This window comes from Glossina fuscipes, unplaced genomic scaffold (assembly GCF_014805625.2).
Source record: "Glossina fuscipes isolate IAEA_lab_2018 unplaced genomic scaffold, Yale_Gfus_2 128, whole genome shotgun sequence".
NCBI classification, from domain to species: Eukaryota; Metazoa; Arthropoda; class Insecta; order Diptera; family Glossinidae; genus Glossina; species Glossina fuscipes.
Genome location: NW_023998471.1, coordinates 1,316,666 through 1,331,013, shown reverse-complemented (window position 1 = coordinate 1,331,013; position 14,348 = coordinate 1,316,666). Strand labels below are relative to the sequence as shown.

The 14,348-nt window shown below is 35.3% G+C and overlaps 4 protein-coding genes across 9 annotated transcripts; 1 reads left to right on the top strand and 3 right to left on the bottom strand.

The window, feature by feature from the left end:
- Positions 1-611: 611 nt before the first annotated feature.
- LOC119640822 lies at positions 612-2,352 on the bottom strand. 3 transcript variants are annotated; one of them, XR_005247750.1, is made up of 3 exons: positions 2,151-2,352; positions 1,041-2,092; positions 612-995 (listed from the first exon to the last, which is right to left on the bottom strand). XR_005247750.1 is itself a non-coding variant. In XM_038039071.1 (2 exons), the coding sequence occupies exon 2, from the start codon at positions 2,086-2,088 to the stop codon at positions 1,204-1,206; it is 885 nt and encodes a 294-aa protein (XP_037894999.1). In that variant the 5' UTR covers positions 2,089-2,092; positions 2,151-2,352; the 3' UTR covers positions 1,002-1,203. The 3 variants fall into 3 exon arrangements, 1 of the variants encoding a protein (XP_037894999.1); XR_005247749.1 differs by having other exon boundaries at positions 613-939; XM_038039071.1 differs by lacking the exon at positions 612-995 and having other exon boundaries at positions 1,002-2,092.
- Positions 2,353-3,465: 1,113 nt separating this feature from the next.
- LOC119640791 (pyruvate dehydrogenase E1 component subunit beta, mitochondrial-like) lies at positions 3,466-4,109 on the bottom strand. The gene is made up of 2 exons (XM_038039015.1): positions 3,626-4,109; positions 3,466-3,569 (listed from the first exon to the last, which is right to left on the bottom strand). Exons 1-2 carry the CDS (start codon positions 4,005-4,007, stop codon positions 3,466-3,468), a joined length of 486 nt encoding a protein of 161 aa, XP_037894943.1. The 5' UTR covers positions 4,008-4,109.
- Positions 4,110-8,218: 4,109 nt separating this feature from the next.
- LOC119640841 (dnaJ homolog subfamily C member 8) lies at positions 8,219-9,541 on the top strand. 2 transcript variants are annotated; one of them, XM_038039101.1, is made up of 4 exons: positions 8,219-8,260; positions 8,323-8,410; positions 8,579-8,899; positions 8,964-9,541. In XM_038039101.1, exons 2-4 carry the CDS (start codon positions 8,342-8,344, stop codon positions 9,330-9,332), a joined length of 759 nt encoding a protein of 252 aa, XP_037895029.1. In that variant the 5' UTR covers positions 8,219-8,260; positions 8,323-8,341; the 3' UTR covers positions 9,333-9,541. The 2 variants fall into 2 exon arrangements, with proteins under 2 accessions (XP_037895029.1, XP_037895030.1); XM_038039102.1 differs by lacking the exon at positions 8,219-8,260 and having other exon boundaries at positions 8,299-8,410.
- A 179-nt stretch (positions 9,542-9,720) lies between these two features.
- LOC119640840 (helicase SKI2W) lies at positions 9,721-14,156 on the bottom strand. 3 transcript variants are annotated; one of them, XM_038039099.1, is made up of 8 exons: positions 12,401-14,156; positions 11,397-12,116; positions 11,155-11,337; positions 10,501-11,077; positions 10,243-10,389; positions 10,164-10,172; positions 10,018-10,109; positions 9,721-9,958 (listed from the first exon to the last, which is right to left on the bottom strand). In XM_038039099.1, exons 1-8 carry the CDS (start codon positions 14,012-14,014, stop codon positions 9,755-9,757), a joined length of 3,546 nt encoding a protein of 1,181 aa, XP_037895027.1. In that variant the 5' UTR covers positions 14,015-14,156; the 3' UTR covers positions 9,721-9,754. The 3 variants fall into 3 exon arrangements, with proteins under 3 accessions (XP_037895027.1, XP_037895025.1, XP_037895028.1); XM_038039097.1 differs by lacking the exon at positions 10,164-10,172 and having other exon boundaries at positions 10,018-10,149; positions 10,211-10,389; XM_038039100.1 differs by lacking the exons at positions 9,721-9,958; positions 10,164-10,172 and having other exon boundaries at positions 10,037-10,149; positions 12,401-14,155.
- Positions 14,157-14,348: the final 192 nt, after the last annotated feature.

Sequence of the window (14,348 nt, the reverse complement as noted above, 5' to 3'; positions counted from 1 at the left end):
TTGAGATCTCAGCAGTTTCATATCTTGCCTTATGATAAAATAATTCTTCAAATGTTATGCCCATTACATATACAGAATAGGAAATAGGTTTGCCAAATATGAATGGCGTGTTTTGGGGCAAGAACAGGATGGTTCAATGTTGGTAAGAGAACTCGGTCTACCTTTCACATTAAAACTGCGCTCGCTTCAGGAAGGTTCATTTGACAGCAAAACTGGTGACTATGTATATCGCCAATAAGCGTAATTTTATGGAGGTTTCAGTTTCCACTTGCAACTCCATAAACAGCCTTTTATTAAAGTTATGTTTACTGAAGCGAGATGTGTTGTGGATACTTGAAAATTATTGTAGGAATAATATCGTCATTTAAACCTCAAAATTTTTTTTTTTCCAGAAACGGCACACTTGCATAAATTATGATCAAAATAGAATCCAAAAAGAGCGCACTTGAAGTGTATGAAAAGTCGACCCTGCCCGAAGAAGAAAACGACTTTTTGCTTAATTTAGCAAATTAAAAAGCCTTATTATTATTAGTATACTAAATTTTAGCGTTTATTCGTCTTTTCGATTCTTTTTATTTTCTTTTTTTTATTTTAAATAATATTTAAGAAATATATTATTCGGAATGTTTAGAGTTAGATTTTCTAATTGCTTTGATTGTAAGTAAATAAAATATATGTTTTTCAATTTTTAATAAACAATAATTAAGCACTTATCAGTTTGAAAGTTGGTGAATAATTAAGGGGAAAAAGTTAGTTTTTCTTTAATTTTTGTTAACTACTACGAGGTAGTTACGGAAAGATATACAATGAATAGTGCACTATCGGACTTGACTTTATTTATAATTAAAAAAAAATCTACATCTAAATCGATCCAAATCCCCATCCCGCGCTACAGTAACCAAAACCATTTCGCTGAGTAATAAATGTTTCTTCATCATCCTTTTTTTTTGGGATAGGCAGACAAGAAAAATTAAAGTTCATTTACTTTGCTGTAACTAAAAAGGTATATATAATAATAAGTATGCGTTAAAGCTCGTTACCTTCGTGCTTATACAGTTGACATTGACATAAGATACGTTTCGCTTTTGACTTTTTAAAATTTCGAATGTGTAGATCGATAGATAATCCCAATTATCAATGCTTACATTAAGTAAAGGATTTTTGCTTTTGAAATATATGGTGTTGTGAAGTTGAAAAATCTTATTAAAGTTCCACATGTTTCCCATGCTTATTAATTACTTTAAGTTTTTCCTGTTTTGGCGCCACATTATCAGCCGGAATATTCTCCTTTATGGGGGCAGGTTCTTTCGGTATTCGAGTTCCCTCCATGGATGGACTTTTTACAGTTTTAGTTGTGCTCGGCTTCTCTGTAGTGCTCGATTTTAATGACGTCCTTGTCGTCGTCGTGCTTGCAGAAGGGACGACGGTTGTCTTTGCTGAGATAACGGGCTTCGGTGTTGTCGGAGTAGATCTGGCATGAGTGACTGTAGGTTTAGTAACGACTGGTGGCGCTGTTGTCGTCTTTTCCATTCGTGGTTTCAAAGAAGGTTCAATTTCCATGCCTTCATATCGCACATTATTTATCCGGGCTTGTAGCATTGGCTTTTTGGGCACTGGCGATTTAACACGAACGAGGAAACGATTAAACGGCGACCCCAAATATAAATAATCATTAAATTCTAACACATGACAGGCCGCTCCAACACTTTTATCAAAACAATGCAAAGATCCCACTATATTGCCATCCCAATCTAGACGAACAATTGTAGAACGTTTCGGAATCATAAAAGAGACACTTTCGCAGTGGCCAATAAAGTGCACAAAACGTTGCGAAAATTTGTTCGGGTAAATATTATTGAATGCACGAAATGGCGCCTCGAACAAATATAAAATACGAGCCAAAAATAAACGCAAATTAGAGAATTCCGAGAAGATGGCAAAAAGACTAGCATTCTGGCTGTCCACAGAGAAAATTAACGGGACCCAAATTCCATCTTCGTTTGGCGTTAAATTGTCGGGCAATCCAGACAAACTTTCGACAAAGACCTCGCCCTTACCAGCACTGCTGCCTTTAAGATGGTATTTCATTTTCCTATAGAAGAAACGTTATCAAGGGTAAATTTAAATAAAGAACACAAAAATCAACATACTTCCATATTTAATTTATTAATCGGATGAGAATTATCGTTCCTGTAGCTACCTAAACAGGCAACTACTGGTAAATTGCTTCAACCATTGTGCTGTAGGATCGTATAACGTCGAAGGCACTTCTAAACCCGACTGATTAGCTAAACGCCTTATATTCTCGGTTATTGTTTCTAGCGGGTGCATGCAGTGATCACAGGCGGCGTAACCGTAATAAGTCCCATTTTATTAATAACAACAGATGTTCCTTACTCCCTTACTTACAGCAACCACCGAGCAAATAACAAACTGGAAAAAACTATAAGAAATTGGACCGAAACGAAATAAAAATGCCACGCGTTCTTCTCCTTGCATATTGCTAATAGCGTAAAATATAATTGTAAAAATTATTATGAACATTGTTGCAGTTTTAGGTTTAATAAATAAATTGTAAATAGAAAAAAGTGATATTAACCATTACAAAGACCAGTTTTGTGCAAGGCCGTTTCGAAATTGTTTAAAAATCAGAGATCGGCCCAGAGGTCGGCATGGCGAATTCAAAAGAAAACATATGAAATTGTTTACAAATCAAAGGGTGGTGTACAAAAAATTAAACCATTCTGCCCAAATTATACACTTTTATTAATGCCTCAAAATCAAACTTTTCAACGATTTCTATTAAGAAATCAAATTTTTGCAACATATTCTTCGCAGTGAGCTTTTACATACGGAGTGGTCGCAAAATATCTCAGAATTTCGATGTGAGGATGCAAATATTGGACGTATTGGAAGAATACGTCGACATATTTAGAAAACAATTCTGAATCGATTGGATAAAAGGTCGTTTTCAAATTTGTTTGTATCTTTGAAAGGAGAAGAAGTCACTAACGTAAGACTATATAAATTTTAGAGAGTAAATAAAGTAGAGAACTGGCAGAGAAAGCTTTTGGATCAAAAGAATAAATTTTGCATTAAGGTACCTTCGTTTTTTTTATTATGAACCTACTTTCATTGATATTCTCTGATTCGTGCATTTCGTGTGTTACTACTTCCAAATGAAAGTTTCCCGGAGAAAATGTTTAGGTTATTTTTTTCCTAGAACTTTTGTTACGGCTGCCACAACGTCAACTGCTTCAGGAATTGCGGCTGATTCCAATATTATAGCATAAGGCGTAGGCACATCAACTCCACATTCGCGCCACACCGGTGCATCTAGGTGAAAAAATGTTTCGTCCTCCATAACGCGTGCGCAGATTTCAGCACCAATTCCTAGTGAAAGATTTGAAGTCACTTTCTTTTTTCTTAAAGTGACGAAATTAATTTCCCATTTTGGGGCCAGCCCTATTCTACAGTTACTAAATGATGTGTTTTCTTCACTGAGTTAAAAATCGTTTCTGTGTCCAAAGGACGCAATGAACGTAAATTAATAACTTCGACTTCAATACCTGCCGAAAATGGATACAAATATTAGTTCTATTCTTAAAAATACCTTATAGTTTACCTTTCTTGGCCAATTCTGCAGCCCCTAATAGACAGGTCTTCACTGCTTTAGAATGACCAACCACCGTCACATGTTTTCCAGGTTTTATTATTTTTGCTTTGCCTATTGGGATTAGGAAGTCTTTATCCATGATCGCAGGATTAACTGGAAAAGGAACACCGTACAAAACCTCGTTTTCTAAAACCACAACTGGATCAGGATCACGTATAGCTGATTTTAATAAACCTCTGCAGTCTTCAATATCGTAGGGTGATACAACCTTAAGGCCGGGAACGTGGAAATACCAAGCCGCAAAACATTGAGAATGTTTAGATGCCACGCCCATAGCAGCCCCGTTGCGTCCGCGGAATACAATTGGGACATTGATCTGCCCCGCTGACATGTAGAATGTTTTAGCCGCTGAATTTATAACCTTGCATCAAATTGTTTAAAGATATAAAAATTCGTAAAGTATTTAGAGATCTCAATTACAACACCGAAAAATACCAACAAATTCATTCAATTATTGGTACGAGTTTTATTTATGATTTTTCAAACTAAAAACGGAATTAATAAAATTTTTTTAAAAGTAAATTGCGTGTTATTTTCTGCTTATCTACTTTAGGCCAAACTTTTCTTTAACTATAAACGCAGGCAATCGGCGTCCCTTCCAGTATCGTTGCAAAGGTGTTTCATTGGCTTTTTGCAGTTTTTCCTCTACAAACTTAGAAGCATTAAAAACTTCTGCTTCCTTTATTTGAGTTATAAGCGTAGCTTGGAATGACTTTTCTTTGCGCATTTCACGACGCTGACGCACTTTGGCCCATTCAAATTTCATTTTACGTCGCAGTTTCCTTAATTTGTGTTTTTTCATCTTACGACGTCTTATCACAATCATGCGCGCTGCTTCCACTTTGTCTTTCCTATTTAAGGTAGGTGCGTACTTTTGATTGCCCTCTTTCAGCATATCATTTAATTCATTCAGACAATTTGTTTTGAATGGATCAACTATCTGAGGGTTGTTGTTTAATTTCTCTATAGGTATATTGCGGGCGTATTCAGCATAGACTGGCGTACTGACTTTGGTACATTTTATGCGACCAGTTTGTAAATGTATTGCGTTTATGGTGCTTAACGTGCAGCAGCGTAGCGATGCCTGTTTATGTAGCAAGCGGATAATATGGGTCAATTATATTTTTTAAAAATATTAAAAAATGGGACAAAACATCTGTAAGAGAGGATGCAATTAATGATTATCTTTGCTTTCTTTAATAAAATTTTTAACCCATAAGTAATATCGCAGAACCATGTCCTTGATTTTGTACAAAAATTTGTTGGTGTTTTTCGGGGTTGGCATTTTCATTTGTTAAGAAATGTTTATTGTGTATATAAATGTTCTTTTCTTTTATGAGATAATATGAGTTAAAAAAATACTTGGAGAACCTTTCTGAAATCAATATTTGTGTAGACGTTAGCCTTTGTTCAATGGCCTTTCTATATTTATATGAGTTTAAATGCCGTAACATCATCTCAGGCAGTAAATTCTAATTAAACTGTACTGGCTGGGTTGATAAAAACAGTTACGCTTTTTTTTCGTTATATCCCCTAAAAATTAAATAGATTTCTATGTACATAGTAAAACGACAATGAAATTATGCCTTTTTAGTAACACTTCTGAATAATGCAATTGACATACTCTTCATATATCTTGTGCAATAGTCATATTTTTAAGATAGAGACTATTCTCTAATTGCCTGCATATGGGAGAGCAAAAGTAGAAGAAGCGGATTGAAGAAAAAATCATTGAACCGTTATTTAGTTTCCTGCATTTTTAAAACGGCACAATACATGCAAAACAAATGAGAATGAATATACGCTTATTTTATAAAGCGGCACAATACATGCAAGTTGTTTTTTGTTTTTATTGTTAGACATGAATGTTGCAGAAAAGACTCCGTTCATGCACCAGATTTCCGGTATAGAAGAGATTTATGACAATTTGTTGGATACAAGAGATTAATAAATTTAACATAAAAAACTAATATGAAAGAAAACAATTATATTATTTTCATTTCATTTTCATATTTGCAACATCGCTAAGATATCTGCTTTAACATAACTTAACCCTTACAAGATGGTTCTATTAAGGCTAATATTGACGTTGATCGGCAGAAAACTTGGCTTTAATCTCATTTTGATTTAGGCCGTATGCATTATAAAAACACTCATCAGAGTTATCCTTTCTGCACTTTTGTAGAACGTTTTTGATAAAATATATGTGACGGCGAGAGAGATGTATTCTTTACCAATATATAGCTTTTTGATGATGTTGTTTGTGTTGCTCGTAATACGATTTAGATGCAAACAATTTATTACATATTTCATAGCAATATTTGATTGAAATCGCATTATCATAATGAGTTCTGAAAAGATATATATAACAGATATTTTAACAATTACATGGCTCGCGAGAATTCTACGAAGTTCTTATATTCAAGAAAATACTCAAGAAAGAAATTTTTGTAACACCTCACAAGGTCGGACAGTTATCTGACGGACAGACAGGCTTAGACCAATTCAGATTATGATTTTGAATCGATCCGTATAATAAAACCTGGGCCTATCTTAAGCCCTTCTGCATATTGTATACGTCTGCACTAAGTTAAAACTAAACGTTTTGTTGCTATAGCTTTGTGTAAACGCACATACAGCCGTACTTATTGCATTGCTACAATTTCAAAAATAATGCGTCAACACGTCCTCACTGCATAAGAACTCATGCGAGACTGAGTAGAAAACTAAACGTTGTTTTGATGCATCTCTGTGAAAATGCACATACAACCTTAATTTAATCTCACATCGATGGCTTTTTTACAAAACCTGTTGAATGTTTGAGAACGAATACGCGTTTATTCTCTAAAGTCACGCAATACATGCAAAATTCTTGATAATTGTACACGCTTATTTTCTAAAGTCTCACAATACATGTAAAGAAATTTATTCAAACATTCTCAATTGTATGGAATTTGTATTTTCTCAGATGGTTGGAATTTGTATACGGAAATTCTGGTGTCGTAGTCTCGGTCTAAAGTTAAATTTCGCATTTAAGGAAAGCACATACTTTTTACGACACAGCATTGGACCAGCTGCTGACAATTTGCTGGTGCTGGGATATTCGTTGTTTCTTTCTTCCGAAACAAGCGAACTTCCCGGATTCTTGCCAACATTATCTTGATGTATTTTAAAGGTAACTTTATTTTCCATTCCTTCTATTCCATTTTCAATAAAAGCTTCATTTACTCGTGTAGAATGCTTAAATGTTTTTTTGCCTTTTTCGCACATCGCTTGAAAGCCTGTGTTGTTGGCGGGCTTCAACTGCAATAGGAAATTGTCACGGATGCCTGCGGGTAATGGTGGTAATTGATCAACGACGCCGTGGATGGCGGAAGCGAGCGCAATTTTTAACCTTTTTGAACGCATATCGTTGATCAATTTGTGAGGCCTGACTGCTTGGGCCCTTCGGGGAGTACTCGTGGTGGTTATGGTTGGCAAGTTCCTAGCCAAAGTGGAACAGTTTGAGTGCAGCTAGACCTTACCACTGACCAGATTGGGGTTTATTGTTCCATACACAATAAACCGTTCTAGACTCTGGTGTTGTTTAGGCCCCTACTCTGTGGGGATTGTCTAACTCGCCAGGAGGCGTAGTACGCTTAAAGTGGCTTGGGCCACCGTTAGGTTAAGCCTTTCAGAAAGGAACCCACGTTAAATCCTTGCTACAAATTCTGCAATAGGAAATTTTTTCTCTCAAATAGCCCTCAAAAATACATAAAGGAAATAGGCCAACTTTTTTATACAAATACTTGAACAATCATAAAATCTAATTTTCTTATTCTACAAACATTTGGTTTATTCGCTATACTTAGAGCTTTCCCGCTGCTTTTGGGCTTCTTCGCTTTTTTTGAATGTGGTATTCACCACGTCGTTCAAAACCCGTTCGAGGGATAATAGGGAAATCCTAAAAACATTTCAGATAATTTCAAAAAGAATTTTTGTTTTTTATATTAAAGCGTCAAACCTTCACATCGAAGTATGCATCATTATCGCTGCAGTTGCTTTTCCTCTTCTATCATCAGTGTTTTGGAAAATAAGCGAACTTAACTTACTTAATTTTACAAGTTAGCCTAAAATTAGACCGCCATAATTTTTAAACAAAGCCTTTGTCAAATTCCCTGTTAAAAGGCAAAGCACAGAGTTGCTTGTAATAAATACAAAAAAAGGTCAAAAAATAGCAACTCTGTTAAATGGTTAAATGCCCAACTAACAAATTAAATGGTAACGCCATTCAGCTGTTATATAGCCATTTACAAAGGGACACATCCGTTAAAATGGAAATGTGGTTGAGTACTTTTTATCTCATACCTGTCAATATTATTAACATTATCAGGCCCTTTGACACATTTGCTTTACCTTCTTTCTTAGATTTTGAAATAATTCTTCAACTCCGGTCATTATCTCGTATATATATATATATATTGCACGGTCTAATTGAAGTGTCAAATCTACTCACTTACGATATTTGCTGGCATTTATTTTTCAAACTTTTTTAGTGCAACTCTGTGTGCTGTAACAATATTATTAAAAAAAATTAGCAAAACGGTATAATTTCCCAGATATTTTAGAAAATTCTCATTAAATATTCGAATTTCTTTTTATTCAAGTGGTCCTATCAGGAAAAAAATGTCCACATTTGCAAATACAGATCTGCCTGGCACTTCAAAAGATAATTTTGATGATTTTTACATCGAAGTAAGTGAACCCACACCATGAAAAACGAATGTGTGGTAAATTTGCATTGGTTGGTAGAGGGGCTAAAAAAAAAAAAGAAAAGCCTCTAATCCTCCTACAAAGTCATGTGCCACATTATAGCTAGTATTGACATGTTTATATTTAATATGTTTTGACCTATATTCACAGGTTAAAGAGATAGAAAAACGCGATTCTGTTTTAACACCTATTCAACAAATTGATCGTTTACTTCGTCCAGGTTCCACATACTTCAATCTCAACCCATTCGAGGTTTTACAAATCGAACCGGAGGCTACTATCGAACAAATCAAAAAACGTTACAGACAGCTCTCCATATTGGTGCATCCAGACAAAAATCAAGACAACAAGGAACGGGCTCAAAAGGCTTTCGACATTGTAAATCGGGCATGGAAAACTTTAGAAAATGAAACCGCACGAAAAAAGTGTTTAGACGTGTATGAAGAAGCAAAGGAAAGGACGGACTATATGGTAACTAAAATATCATTAAAAATTTTAATTCCAGTTTCCCTGAAACGAATTTACATCCTTTCAGATAACCGAGAAGCGTAAAAAACTCAAAAAAGAGAATAAATCCTTCGAAAAAATACCCGAAGATGATCCAGCGAAATACAAACACGCAATATACGTTATGGCTATGAAATTGTTTGCCGACATGGAACGCAGACGCCAACAATTAGACCAACGCGATCAAGAGGAAAGGAAAAGAAAACGTGAAGCCGAAATCGAAGAAGAAGAAAAACGCAAAGCTGAAAAGGAATGGCAAAAGAATTTCGAGGAATCGCGCCAAAGTCGTGTAAACAGTTGGCATGACTTTCAAGCTGGGAAAACGACAAAATCGAAAAAACAAAAACGTATGCACGGCATGATGGTTCCACCAAAATTTAAACCTGAATCACGGTGAATATTTTGTGTAAGATCGCGTAACATTTCTTCACATACGTATGTGTGTGCATACTCCATTTCTTTTACACAAATATAGTTTTTAATTTCGATGAGTATTTCTTTTCTCTATTACATTTAAGACTCATTTTTTGGAACCTCCGACATTTTATGTATTGTTCGCGCATGTAATTAACTTTTATATAATTAAATTTAACTAATTGAGAAGAAGTGACTTTTTTTACGATGTGCTCTTCGAACAAAGTCGAGTTTTCTAAGTGAACTAATGTAATAATTCTTTTAAAGGAAAGTATTATAGGAAAAAATGTAAAAAAAAGAACTCATTTTACCGTATAGTCTGAGATTTATCTCAAACCCTACTTGTAATTCATAATCCCTTTTTATATATATAAAAAAAAATTATTGAAAAAATTCATAATGAAATTAAAACGTAGTATATAAACTGGCAGTGAAGACGATGTCCCGTTTAATAGCATTGGAAGCTTCCTCCATTTTACTTTGCAACGTTGGATTACCTATGCGTATTGCAGCGGTCTTAACGTCATGCAAAGTTTCATCTAACTGTTGTATGCAACGTACAATAATGCCTTCTTGAACTTCGGTTAATTTCATAATTTCAGCAAAAGGCTTAATAATCATAATACATGTATGCAATAATGAGTCAGTGTAAAATGTAAGAAGTTTACCTTATTGCAAGCCCATTCGTAGACTACTTCTAACAACCCGAAGTTTAATCTTTCTTCAGTCTCAGTAATAGCACGATGTTTCATTTCTTGCTCTACGATGTTATCATTAATCTTTTCAAATTCGCTTACATACTAAGAATACAAACCGTTTTTATCTGTCATAGATACAGATATTTGCAATTTGATTGATTACCTGAATAAATTTTTCAGGCACGGTAGACTCACCAGCAATTTTTGCTCGAAATACTAATCCTGAAAGTAAGGCGGCTATCTCTGCCGGTTCCAAATCATTGAACATATTACAAAGTATTAATTCAGTAATAAATAATTCATTCCGACCCATTTCACAAGCCACTTTGCCCTTCAGTGTCACTATTCAAAATTGGTAAAACGAACAAGACAACAAGAAATTTTAAAGTACTTAATAGGAATGGAATAGATGTACTTCACTTCTCTTTTTTCCGCTGCCAATGAAATACTAACCTTCATCTAATTCGTCAATGTATCGTAGAGCTCTCAAAACTTCAAGTTTATTGCAATAGTCGGGATACAAGGAGAGATTCTTGATAGAATTTTTAAATTTTAATTCCTCGATACGATGCTCCAAAACTTTACGATCGTGAACAATTGCAAATTCCTCTTCGAATCCGGCTATATTAGTATACGGTAATATCTCTTGCAATGTCTTCTGCAAATGATCCAAATAACATAACTGAACCATCTCGTTATCTGAATTAATATTTATTTCCTTTGCCATGTTCAAGAATTTCAATGACTCGGGATTATTCACATAGCCATCGTTGAGTTTCGACAGCTCGGAAACTGCTTTTAAGACAGTCGCTCCAGGCGGCGAATTTCGAAAACGCTCAATTTGCCTTTGCTCCCAATTACGTATAATAACATCAGCATCGATTTTCAAAGAAGCTTTTGTAATTTCCACAAAATCTCCGGCTTTAACATCGAGTATTGCATGCCCACCGATTCCTTCCGGTTGGAAGAATTTATGTTGCGGTGTCAACGAAATCAATTTGTAATACATTTCACCGCGATGAATATCATCCTTTAACCCATTAATTGGAATTCGAGAAAACTTTCAAATTTATATAAAATCTTCAAAAAACAAAAGGCAAATCTCACCTTGCCTTCGCTGGCTTTAAATTGATGATCTAAAACGAGAACGCGATAGCTGGTCTCTTTGCCTATTGTATTTTTAATATATAAGAGGATGCCCAATTTATTATAGTGTTTACTATGCGTCACTATCACGATACGACCGATTTTTAATTCTTTTGCAATTTTTGGTTGAGCAAATAAAGATTTCTGTTTTGGAAATTCACATAATGAATAAATTTTCTAACGTTACCTGTTGCTGATCTTACCATCAATCGTTGCTTCTCCGTTATGTATTCATTACCTAACTCGCAGAATTTGCATAAGGGCTGCAAATGTTCTCCCAATTCAGGCATTTTAGAGAATTTATTTTGTGCTACCTCTAATTGTTTTTGTTGTGCTGGCAATTGTAATTTCTGATTGAATTCCTTGAAGCTAAATTTCATAATGTCCTCGACTTTAATGCTCTCAATACGTAAACATGTCAAAATCACCGCATAACGTAAAATGAATCGTGATTCCAATTTCTCGGGCTTACCCAAAATCATGGCTCTCATCTCGTCTGCGGGTGGGACTTGAACTTTACACAACAATATAACTGTACCGTTTTGATCGTGACCTCTACGACCGGCTCTGCCAGCCATTTGTATATATTCGCCCGGCTTTAGATTTCTCACTTCCGAGCCATCGAATTTCCTATGCGAATCAAATATTACCGTTCTGGCTGGCATATTTACGCCCATAGCGAAAGTCTCAGTCGCGAAAAGCAATTTGACTAAGCCGGCTTGAAAAAGCATTTCTACAATTTCCTTAAGAATGGGCAAGATACCGCTGTGATGAACACCAATACCACGACCCAGAGAATCTTTCATTGTCAAAACTTGAGGTAGCACACGATCAGGTGGTTTCAGCTTAGCTAAGCACTGTTGGAAGAATATTTCCACTGAACCCTTTTCACGGGCCGTATTCAAATCAATCGATTGCAGCATCTAAAGCAACAATATCACGCCTATTACGTTATTGCAATGAATTTGATTAATTTGGACAAATTCTTTCAACAAGAGACGAATATATATAGTAGTAAGTACTAGCTGCCGTAGGTAAAATAAAGTTAAACGATTAACTAAGTGCTTTTAAACTGATGATATATACATGAGATTATTTGAAGACATCAATCCATAATTTCCCTTTATGAAGATCTCTCGACTGGTCCCGGTCACCACTTTATATATTATATATGTTATATATAAGCATAAAAACTTGTATTACTTACCTGGGCATTAATATCGCAACGATTTCTGGATAAGGTGAAAGCTACTACAGGCATTTTATCATTTCGCTTTAGAAAATCCACTAAGCCAATCCAAGTATTTTGTTCTTGCTTGAGAGAAGTGTTCTGTACCATTTTTGAACCACTTCCACACGATTTTGATTTGCTTTGCATTGCCTTCTTCTTCGCCACAGCAATCTCATAATTTTCTTGCAAAAATTTTCCATCAGCATCTACCAGCAATGTTATACTATCCTTGCTTTTACCGCCAGTTCCAGTATATAGGTAGTGCATTAAGGGCACTGGCCTTTTCAGAGTGCTTATAACGTAAACTTTGCGTTTCTTAGTGCTGCCCACCCAGTCGGCTAACTCCATAGTATTCGGCACTGTTGCGCTTAACATTATGATATTAACATGGTCCGGCAATAAAATGAACACTTCTTCCCATACATGACCTCTTTCGCGGTTATTAATATAATGAACCTCGTCGAATATAACGTATTCCAAATCCCTGGTAATATCGCTACCACAATAAAGCATTGAACGTAAAATCTCTGTCGTCATGATCAAACAAGTAGCGGTGGGATCAATTTGCAAATCTCCGGTAATAAGACCTACATCTTTAAAAATTTTCTTAAAATCGCGATACTTTTGGTTAGATAAGGCCTTAATAGGTGACGTATATATGGTACGGGTCAAATCGCGTTGAGATAATGCAATAGCGTATTCGGCCACTACTGTCTTACCGGCGGACGTATGAGCGGCTACAAATACGTATTGACGTTCTTCTAACTTTAGAATGGCCTGCTTTTGGAATGTATCCAATTCAAAGTCGTATTTTTTAGCAGGACAGGGAATCCTCTCATGAAAATCGGCAATATCGTGAGTTACATCTAACATTTCAGCCCATTCTGTTCGCACTATACTCTTCCTCGAAGAAGAAATCTCTAATACTGGCTTCAATTCCGCAGACATAATTTGCTCATCAAGATCCTTGAACTCAGCTGTAAAGTCATTGACGCTATTCACATTTATCCCCAATTCACTGCTTTCATTTTCTTTTTCTGTTAATTTTAGCCATTCCAATACATCCAAGTCTTTCTCCAGATTTTCTAGTAAATTGACGTTATCATTAGGTTGTACATTTTTGAAGAGCTCTTGCTGCTTAAAGCCATGCTGCTTGCTAAAGTCATAACCGTACTTAAAACCTGGCGGCACTGTCAATAATAACTCATCCTCAATTTGGAAGTCTTCCATAGTCAACTTTTTCATTTCTTTTGATGGTTCATCGAAACCGCCTGGCCAAAAAGGGTAATTCATGGCAGAACCTCTAGTTATCTCATCTAAAAGGCCAGGTTCTCTCCTCATGCTAGTCGAATTTTTTGCATTAGCACCTACATTCTCTAAATCTATTTCAACAAAGGAGACAATTCTTCCGGTAATGAAGTCGCGTTTAGGCACCAATTTCGTACTGGCGTTACCTCTTGGCACCGTTAGCAAACGCATTTCATTATATTTCCTTGGTATTACTTCCGGTAATGGGTTATGGATCGATAATTCAGGACATAAGATATAGTTTTGTAATTTCTTTACATCTTCTTCATTAATTAAGGACATCACACAGTCTTTGTTTTTCGAGTTGTTGATTAACGGATTACGTCTGTTGGCGAAATAACGTGATGAAATGTTTCTATTTGTTGATGCTTTGCGCTTTCTATTTTACATATGTATATAAACACTAAAGACTTCTTCCTTCTTATAAAAAAATCGACATGACCCTTTTAATAAAGAAATTCTATCAGCTGTAAGTGACACTTTGAAAGCAAATGAGATTTACGGTATTTTGCATTTGAAAGCAGTATTTTACAGTTTGACTTTTTGTATTTAAACCTCTTACTAAACAATCTCTGAATGAACTAAATTATTAAATTGTATAATTTGTAATGTAAAA